Source organism: Onychostoma macrolepis, chromosome 25 (assembly GCF_012432095.1).
Source record: "Onychostoma macrolepis isolate SWU-2019 chromosome 25, ASM1243209v1, whole genome shotgun sequence".
Taxonomy (NCBI): Eukaryota; Metazoa; Chordata; class Actinopteri; order Cypriniformes; family Cyprinidae; genus Onychostoma; species Onychostoma macrolepis.
The window spans coordinates 18,942,851-18,953,181 of NC_081179.1; the positions used below are offsets into that span (position 1 = coordinate 18,942,851).

Below are 10,331 nucleotides of genomic sequence, written 5' to 3' on the forward strand. Positions count from 1 at the left end.
TTTTATTTTTATATTTTCCATTCATTTTCATTTTTAAAATTTGATTAATTTTGTAATGTGCTTTTGTCATTTTTCTTTTTTTTTTTTATATTTCCATATACTAAATAATACATACAATATGCTTTATTTTTTATTTCAGTTTTAGTAATGTTAGTACTTCTAACTTTTACTTGTCTTATTATTTTATTAGTTTTTCATCTAATATGTACATTGCATTTTAAAACTTTTTTTTTTTTTTTTTTTAATTAACAAAAACGGCACTGGTTCATACAAATCTTTGTTTCGAAAACAGTAACAGTTTCAAGAAGACCCAGAGACCTGTACTTCTGCCCAAGATTGATGACAAACTGGAACAATACACTCATGCAATTGAGGTTCAATTTACTGTCTTACATCTTGTTATGTTATGCTTTGTATGTATTGATATATGTTAATCTATAGTCAAAGTGTGGACGGTAAAGTCTTATTTTATTATCTAATGTCTGGTTTAAGAACAATTTCTTAGTCAAACCATTATTAAGAGAAATCAGGCCTGTCTCTAGCAGCATTTAAACTGATGGATCAGATGGTTTATATTTAGAGTGATTAAATGGGATCTCTTTTTGTGCCACCTCCTGAGACAGTCTATTGCTACATTTGCAATATTTCTTTAGAAACAATTTATAGCTCTGACTCACTGAGCCTAACTGTCTTAATGTGTTGCAGATCTCCTCTAAAGAAGCAAAATTGACTAAGTCAGCATCAGTGGACATGCCCAGTGTTTCTGCTCCGGTGGCCTCCAAAAAAACCCTGTTTGAAGCAGGAGAGGCTTGGAGTCAAAGCAGCCCGAAAGGAACGCCTTTAAAGGTCAGAAATCATTAACTCGCACCCAAAAAGAAAACTCGGTCATCACTCACTTACCTTTGCGTTGTTTCAGAAAAACAAACATTTTGAATACTGTACTGGTCGTTCTTACAAAGAGTGCTAAACCTTTCAAGCATGATAAAATCACAAAAATGCTCTGTGTTCTGTACTTCAAGTCTTTATGGGAGTAATAGTGGAGGAAGCTTTCAGGAAAATGTCAAACTAATAAGAAATCAGCTGTTTCATATCACCCCTTTAAATATTATGAGGGAAAACAGTGATGTCAGGGCACTTCTATTATAGCTTTGAATGAGTCTCAGATTGTGCAAGTTTGGAGGTCACGAGGTGGCTCCAGCGTTGCAGCGCCGGCAGCGTTGAGATAGGTCATGTAGTCATGTAGTGTGGAACAACATCTGCTCTTTACACTTTCACATTCACACCCACACTATTAATGTGCCAGAGTCTGACGCACATGAACAACCGTCAATGGGAAGCTATTGTGTAGGAATTCTTGGGAAATGTTTGCCAGATCATTCATAACCTTATAAACTGTGCTTCACCACGAAGCCAAAACGAAAACATACCAAAAAGCAAATCATTTAGATTATTTGTAATTCAGTTTTGTTATACATGCTGTTCTGCAACGGTTTTATATTTTTAGGATACAGAGTGTGTGAAAGTGGGTGTAGCAAACCTGATCAACCATTGGGTGAAAGGAAGTCCAGAAGGCGGGAACAGACACTCCTCTTCCACACCATCTGTAAGTCTATTAATGAACTTTGAAAATCTTTAGATGGTAACCAATGTGCTGGGGAGAGATACATGGATTTGTGGACAATGGAAAATGGGAAAATTAACTAATAATTTCATTGGCATATTTTTTTGAAATACTGAGATAAATATACTTTGTAATAATAATATATATATATATATATATATATATATATATATATATATATGTACAGTAAAACAACAAAAGGTACATTTATGTTTCCCCCTTGTGGTAGACTGAGCTACTGCAACTTCACTTATTTTCCCAAAATCCAGTTAATCAATCATCATGTCCAATAAACCGCAATGTTCTTTGATGTGGGTATGTGGTTTATAATGTTAGCATTATCCAGATGTAATGAACATTATTTCTATCAAAAGAGCTTTCGAAGACCAGGAAGACCTGGTTTCTCTTTCCATGCAATTGCAACGAATTTGGGACTGATGCTTTCGAATTTCTAAAAAGGATAAAAAAGCACCATTAAAAGTAATTTATACTACTTCTCCACTATATTCCAAGTCTTCTGAGTTTCTTAATCTGGTTCACAATATCAACCTAATGACTCAAAGAATCAGGCTTATCTGGTTCTTGAGTTCAACTCAATGACTCAATGATTTAGTCAGTTAATCAGTGAATAATGACTTAGATTTTAGGTCAACTATTCCATAAAAGGATAACGGGAGTACCACGGCAGATTTAGGAAAACAAAGTCACTCTTAACAAATGCTTTGTAATGTTTATTTCCAGGATGTTAAACCTGGAGATGTTCTGCACAAAAAGAACATGTGGGAAATTATTGGAGAAGGTGCTGCAGGAGAGAGGCCAGGACTGGGAGAAAAGGTAAATATTCAGAAAAAAAATAAAATAAAAATCTTGTACTGATAACCTTAAAATGATTAAAAATTTTTAAAAAAAGTTGAATGAATCTCTTGCTTAATGCCACTCTCACTATTTCTTCTACTCACCTTTTACATCGTAGGGCTCCTCGGGTAAACGGTACAAGTTTGTTGTGACAGGCCACGGAAAATACGAGAAGATTTCCACTGATGGTGATCATTACAGTGTCTATCCGAATGGAAAAACAAGTGAGGCGCTTTCTTCTCTTTTACATCATTTAAAGCTAACAAAACAGTTCACAAGTACATTAGTTTGTTTAATGAGTAAAAGAGCTTAAAATATGTTTCTTTAAATAAAAATGCCAAAAAAAAAACAAAACAACAACAATATGGATACGTCTTGATGCCTTTTTGCAGGCCAACAGAGGCATGCTAGGTAATGTTATCTAATATTAACTAGCTACCAGGCTAGTACCAAACTAGCTACGTAGCAAGCTAGCTAAGATTAGTTTTAAAATACTGACTGTTGTAGCATTAGAGCATAAAATATGCTTTTAGGATACTTTGAAAAGACACAAAAACCCAGAGCGACTCGATTTCCAGTGCCTTATGGGATGATATCCATTTCCCCCAAGTACATAAATGAGAGCTCTAAAAAGTCATGTCACTCATGTCATTGCTCTAATTCAAAACATTCTTGAAATAAAAATATCACATAAAAAGTTAAGATGCTACCTCAAGTAAACTTTTAAGAACTAATATAATTCATTTTAAAATAGATTGAAAACACCTGAAAATTTTGACATTTTTAAATCTCGCTGTCTAAAGATTTTTCATACACCTGTTTGATAATACATTGATAAATATCTCAAACAAATCACAGCAAGCTTCTAACACAATGCAAATGTTTTCATTCAATGGCTAGTGTCATAAAAGTAGTCATACAAAATATCCTCTCTCAAAACAGGTATTTTATTACAAAAATATATAAAATAACATTAAATCTAGTACAGTGCAAAGCATTATACACATCAGCATCAGTACAGAGAAAGTATTCTCAGTCTGACGGTTTCTGCAACAAACATGCAAAAAAGGCCAAGCCTACAAACTTAACATTACCTAAGCCTGAAATAAGAACATGCATGAGTTGGAGTTGACAATCAGCATTCACTGTTATTCATTTAATCATACTGAAGCAAACAGAGCATTTATATGAAAGGTTTGGAAAGCCCCTTTTGTGGCTCCATCAGTGAAAGCTCTTTGTCAACACTAAGCACCAAGCAGAGTGTGCCATGCCTTGCTTTCTGTACTAATAAGGCTTAGAACAGATTTCCAAAATTTAGCATACTTACTGTATACATCTCTTTCTTATACTATCTCTTAATTCTTTCTTCCGCTGGTTCCACTTGCCCACCCACCTAAAACTCACTCTCAATTGTCCCTACACCTTAAAAAACATACAATAGCAATCTGTCCCTTAACACCATGTTATCTTGTATATATATCTCATCCTCACAAATAATTTTACGCCCCATTAAGCACCATAGAATACTGGCTGTAGAAAAATATTGCTGAGAAAAAGGTGTGGTGTATTTTATTGTAATGTTAAAAAAGAATTTTCGATACCTAAAACCTGCATTATATTTTATATGTTCATACCCCAAAACACACTCTTGATTTTGCTTAGATTTTGTCTCTTGTGACAGGCTGGAGTGATATTTCTGCATTATTAAATCATTTAAATTATTAATATTATTATTTCTTGATGAAGGTGTTCAGGGATGTAAGTATTATCAAAATTATTACCATATTTAACATGCTCATAAAAAATGCCGAGATGAGCTTTGGAAGTCTTAAGCAATAAACTCTTTAATTTAAAAGCTTCAAAACGATATGATTTTTCTTTATTCAATATTCTAATTAGATTAAATGGCTAATGGCAGTTGACAAGTGGGCTATTACCTACTGCAAATAAGTTACTGTGCATTTGACACATAGTCATTTTTTTGTTTACTTGCCAATTGACCTGTTATAAAGTTATAAAAGCATATGTAAATAATTGGACTGGATAATAAACAGAACTTTATCATCGCAATGAAAGCTAACAACATCCTTGCCCACTATTTATATGTTATCCAGTTAGACGTCAGTGGTTTAAGTACTGAAGCCTTTGGCTGTTCTATTAAAGTCTTTTGGTTCTTCATCTTTGTTTTTGCGGCCTATGAGTCCCATTTCAAAAACTGTTGCAATCTTTGTTGCTGGTCGCGAAGCTGCCTCTCTTAGTCGTCTGGCATCAAACCGCGGGCTGTACAAGAGAACTGGCAAACGATGCGCAAATGTGGGAATCTCTTTTGCCATTTTCTGTTCTGCCTCCATCTTCTTTTGCTCCTCGGTTTTATTGGCTTCAATTTGTTGCATTATATTCTCTTTGGTGGAGAACATTTGGAAGAGGACAGCATCCCACATTTTTGTTGCCCTTGGGGAATCTCTACTGTCCTGGCTGTCAGTAGGATTAGCTTCGGCTTCAGACTTATTTTGCATTTCACTTACATTTTGATCAGCGCTGGCAGGGACATCATTCTTTGATGCAGGCTCTGCCTCTGGAAAATTGGGCTCCTCTGCTTCAACCACCATATGTTTTTTAAGGCGAGACCAGCCACTGAGTTTTGACTTCATGCCTTTTGGTTTCTGCATCACCTTCAAGAGAGGCTCTGCAGTTAGGGAGGAGCCTTCCTCACCCTCCTTCTCCTTCTCCTTTTCCACTGCAGACCTGATCTCCTGCTGGGGGATAGCTTTTGTCTCCACTCTGTCAACCTTTTCAGGTTCAGTGGCCTTTGTTTCAAGGTTCTTTTGGTCTTCTTTTGGTTTAGCCAGTGGCTTAACCACATCTTTAACCTCTCCTTTTTCAGAAGAAGCAGCTTCAAGCTTCTGCTTCTTAATTCTCTCTAACAAAGACATTTTTGCCTCTGTTGGCTTCTCTGTTACTTTGGTTGTTTCGGCATTAACTTTACCTTCTGACACCGTTGAAGAGCTGGCTTTCCCACATCTTGGTCAGATAATGGCACAGCCTTACTATCAGATTTCGGAGTTACCTTCACAGTTAGAGGGGTTGGTGTCATTTGGGAAAGTCTGGGAGATCCATAGGTTGGAGTTCTAACTCTTGGTGTCACGGTACTTATTGGCTCTGCTTTTGCTTTTGATGGTGGTGTGTCAGCTACAGATACCACAATAGTTGGAATTTTAACATCAGGAATTTTTGCTTTTAATTCTGGCACAGTTGACTTGGGAATGTGCCTTACAGAGTTTGCTTCTGGCTCAGATGCTAACTTTGAAACCTCTGGAGGTGGAGCCACCACAGCGGTTTCCTCTTTAACAACACCAACCTGAGGTGGCTGGACTTCAACTTGTTCTTTAGGCTTTACCTCAGATTTGTCATTCGTCATGGTCACATTTACATCAGGTTGAGGTACTACTGGTTCCTGTTTTGGAAGATGAGTCGTCTCTGCACTTGGTGGTGCAGTTGGTGTAGAAATGCTAAAACTGGGTGTGTAACTCTTTATTCCTCCATGGGCAATATATTCAGAGGGAGTCAATCCATAATAAGTTGTTATGGATTTAGGTGCTGTTGGTGTTTTGGGTCTTTGACCTGCAAATGGAGGAACTCTAGATAACGTTTTTTGATACCCAACTGAGGATAAAGCAGGCTGTGCAGGTTTAATCTTGGGTGTCGTTGGGGTTTTAGGCTTTGGCTGCTCATTTGGGCTTTCCTGTATTTGGGTCTTTGGCTTTGATGACTCAAGTTTTGACAGGTTTTCTGTGGCCTTATCCAGCTTTTCTTGTAATGGTTCAGTTGATTTGACATCTATGTCCCCATTTTGTAATATTTCTGTATGACTGGTGTCATTCACTTGATTTGATATTTTACACATTTCATCGTGTGGACCAGTCAAACTTGAGGTTGGCGTTTTGGATCTTCTGCCCTCCATGTGCACAGGAGACACAGCAAATAAAAGTGGATTTGGTCTTGAAATCTCAATCACATTTACTTTAACACGTGACACATGATCTGAAGGTGTCTTGGGACGCCCTGAAGGTGTTTTTGTTGAAATAAAGTCAAATGTTGGTGTCTTTACTCTTGTTGGTGTTGTAGCCCCCTTTGCCTCAAGCGTAGGAGTTGTACCCCGTTTTGTCTCAGGTGTCAGTATTGCATTTTGTTTAGTCTCTGAAGCAGGAGTACTGACCCTTTTCATTTCTGAAGATGGAATTGTCTCTTTCTTGACTTCAGAAGTTGGAGTTTGGCTTTTCTTAATTTCTGAAGTTGGGGTTGTAATCCTCTTGACTTCAAATGTTGGTGTTTTAACCCTTCTGATCTCTCTGGTTGGTGTTCTTTCTCTTCTTATTTCAGATGTTGGTGTCACTATCCTTCTAACCTCAAATGTTGGCACTGGGCCTTTCAGTAACTCTGCAGTAGGTGTTTTACTCCTTGTTGGTGATGCATGAGGTGTTCTCACACCTACTGTCTTTGCTGTGTAATTGGTGATTTGTGGAACTTCAAACAATGGTTTTGCTGTTCTAGAAACATTCAAAGTGGCTGGCTGAGGGCTTGGAGATTTAGAGGTTACATGACTGGTAAGATTTGAGCTGACTTCCACTCTTTGTGAAGTTTGTAGAATAGTGACTGGAACAGTTGCATGTGTGGCAAGTCCTGGTACTGATGAGGCTGTGTATGGAAATGCTGGAGACAGGCGTTGGGGAGCCGCATATGGTTGTGGTGAAAACCTTGCTGTCTTGCCGTAAGTGAATTCTTTGTGATGAGGATAAGGAGACGACACATGCTGATACAGTGGTCTGACGTTGAAGCGTGGGTGTACCGTGCCAATGTAGATAGGTGTCTCTGGAGTCTTAGGAGGAGTTGAGTGATCACTGTGCTCCAGGTCAGGGCTTGCTTCATTTACTGGAGAGAGGCTTGAGCGGAAGGGGACCGACGGTTGTGAGGCCTGGGCTGCAGCTTTTTTCTTCGCTGTCTTCTTGAGTAGTTTCTGGAGCCGGACATTTTCTTTCCCAGGTTTGGGAAACAAAGGTGGGGGGTACTGCTGGGAAAGCAGGCCTGCCTGGGCAACATTGCCAATATTGACAGCCATTAAATCTTCAGCCCCCTGAAACAAATAAATAACAGTTATTGTTTACTTTGAACACATCAATGAATGTTCTTGCTTATAATGGTAAAAAGGTGCAAACAATCCCAAAAATAGGCATCGTAAAATAAATTGGCAAAAAGATTTGCTCGCTAATAATGTTGTTTTCTCTATTTTTTTCAGGTGAATTTTCCAGCGATCACTTGTGAGGAATTGAATTCAGCAATAACATCTTTCCTGATTCACCAAGAACACATTAATTGACATGTAGTACAATATTTCAATCAACTTTTCAAAACATAAGGAAGAAACAATTACACTACATTATATGTGCTTTTGTGTTGTTTTTTTTATGATTGTTCCATTTTTGACTGTTCTAATGGCATGGCTTTGAAATGTCTTTCTACAATCTATTTGTCTCATATATATATATATATATATATATATATATATATATATATATATACACACACACACACATATATACATATATATATATATATATAATGTAAAATTATTCTCAGAATTCTGACTGATTGCAACAGAATAAAAGGTCTTAGTTTCTTTTCTTTTTCCTCAGTATCATCTGCAGCATTTGTGCTGATATTATGCCCACTTCTAACAATGTATGAGTATGAACTGAATGTGAATGTCAAATAGATAAAAGTGATGACTTTTGTCAACTGTTTTTATATTGATTATCTATGCTATTTTTATACTATGGCACATTGTTTCATTTATATAGACTTGAATAGATTAACAGTAGAATAATCCAAAAACATATTCCAAAATTCCTGCAGCTGATTATTATGCATTTTAAGCCACAACCAATCTTTTACTGTTATATTTTATTACAAATATGACATTGATTTTCCTTTTTGGTTTTCATGAAAACACTGGAATTACTCCATTTATCATATTTATAATATTAAAATAAACATGTTTGTTTAGGTATGCTACCCAATGGTATTGAGAATGGTTAAAATAAGAATGTCATTTATAGGCAATTACAGCTTTTATTTTCAATAAATTTGATATTTTGTATGGTTCTTAATTTGGATTTTGGCTGCTTATTCTCAATGTAAAATGGAAATTTCAGAATAGTTTTCACTTGATACAATGTCTCAGTTAATGACATGTTCCCATGCAGTAAACTTCCACTACACATCTAGGATAGCTCCTTGGCCTAATTTTAGGGTGAAAGCAAATGAGCAAGTCATCTGCTCCATGTCACAGAGTGTGGTGCCACTTTCCACCCTCACCATAAACCAATGCCAAGCAGTCGCTGCTTTAGCCATAGGTGGAGCAGCTACATTAAATTACATAATAAATCACAGAAAATTTACTACCAATCAGATTCAGTGGTTTATGTTGACGCACAACCTAAGATCACATATCACAGAGCTGCTTTTAAGTTTTTCATACTGTATTGATATATTTACTAAACTACCCTACTATAAAACATTAAAATAATAATTAGCTTCAAGACTGGACTGAAACACCTATGGACCTTTCCTGGCTCATTTATGCAAAAATTTAGATTATGAATCGGTGGGTTCATAAGCATTTTGGGGAAAGCATAAATGTAAGAATAAATCTATTATAAGAAAGGAATCCAAGGCACTTCTTCCGGTATAAAAGAAGAATACAAGAGTATATTGATATAAGAATAAATCTCACTAAATTTAGCTATATTTGTGCTAAAAATAAGTTTAAAAACATGCCATTAGGGAAGAAAAACTGAATTCAGTATATATTCTCCCAAAACAAGTTTTAGTATAAGCAATTTCTTCATCTTATTTTAGGGATGTTTAGATATTTGACAATACAATACAAAAACTGACTACAAATTAAATCCAGTGGATTTAGGAAAGCTTTTTAAGGATAAACTACTAAGCAAAATGACTTATTTTGTGTCCGTATAACACATAATCTTTTTGCAATAGTGCAAATGTAGGCCCCCTGTAAAAGCTTGTAAAAGAAGCCCCAAGCCCAAAGTGACACGAAGAACCATATGAGAGGAGGTCCTCCTTTTAAGGCCCTGGTAGGCTGGGCAGTTTGGAAAATTTCCAAGATGCAAGTTCAAAAGAGGAAAGGGCAAGAATAGCAAAGCAGTAAAATCATGCACAGCATAATTGCTTCTTAGCAACCACCTGGTGAAAAAAGTGGACATTGTACATGTAAAAATATATGCTCCGTGGTAATATGTGCTTAAAAAAAGATGTCTTACCAAGAGATGACTGTAACAGAAGACAGTTGAAGACACTTCAGACAAGGTCCCCTGTAAATATAAACATGTATGATTTATTTTTCATGTCTTTTAAAATAAGCAACTGCATTTTAATAAAGACATAATATATGGTGACAAGGAAACCAATATCAGTATTATTAATTTCAGTTTTACAGTGCTATATTAACAGTCCCTATTGCACAAACCTGTCAAGTTAGCCTGCAACAAACTTCTGAAGCCTTTTCCCAAAGGACAGACATGGCATGCACTTCCCCACTAGGAATTAATTTAATAATATCCAGAAGACAAAAATATCAAATTTCAAGCAGATTTTTCTGGTTTTATACCTGTTTGTCTGCTGTTCAGGGGTGTCCGGCGGCTGCCTGCTTGTCCCAGCTTGGACTGTCAGAACGGGACACTCATGTTGAGTTCAACTATTCCCCCTTCCTTCAAATGGAAGGCACAGGCTCCATAGCAGTCCAAAAATAAAAACCTGAGTCCGTTACTCAGAATGC

The 10,331-nt window shown here is 36.5% G+C and overlaps 2 protein-coding genes across 3 annotated transcripts in view; one reads left to right on the plus strand and one right to left on the minus strand.

Annotated features, from left to right (window-relative positions):
- The window catches only part of lsp1a (lymphocyte specific protein 1 a), a 34,366-nt gene extending 25,287 nt beyond the window's left edge, over positions 1-9,079 (plus strand). The window contains exons 8-13 of one of the 2 annotated variants that reach the window (XM_058767731.1): positions 293-374; positions 706-846; positions 1,505-1,603; positions 2,363-2,455; positions 2,595-2,700; positions 7,770-9,079. In XM_058767731.1, the coding sequence (XP_058623714.1) occupies positions 293-374; positions 706-846; positions 1,505-1,603; positions 2,363-2,455; positions 2,595-2,700; positions 7,770-7,795 (547 nt within the window). In that variant the 3' untranslated portion in view covers positions 7,796-9,079. The remainder of the gene's footprint in view (positions 1-292; positions 375-705; positions 847-1,504; positions 1,604-2,362; positions 2,456-2,594; positions 2,701-7,769) is intronic. The other variant, XM_058767730.1, reaches the window with a different exon arrangement.
- Positions 5,433-10,322, minus strand: prr33 (proline rich 33). The gene is made up of 3 exons (XM_058767729.1): positions 10,164-10,322; positions 9,817-9,867; positions 5,433-7,607 (listed from the first exon to the last, which is right to left on the minus strand). Exon 3 carries the CDS (start codon positions 7,590-7,592, stop codon positions 5,433-5,435), a length of 2,160 nt encoding a protein of 719 aa, XP_058623712.1. The 5' UTR covers positions 7,593-7,607; positions 9,817-9,867; positions 10,164-10,322.
- Positions 10,323-10,331: the final 9 nt, after the last annotated feature.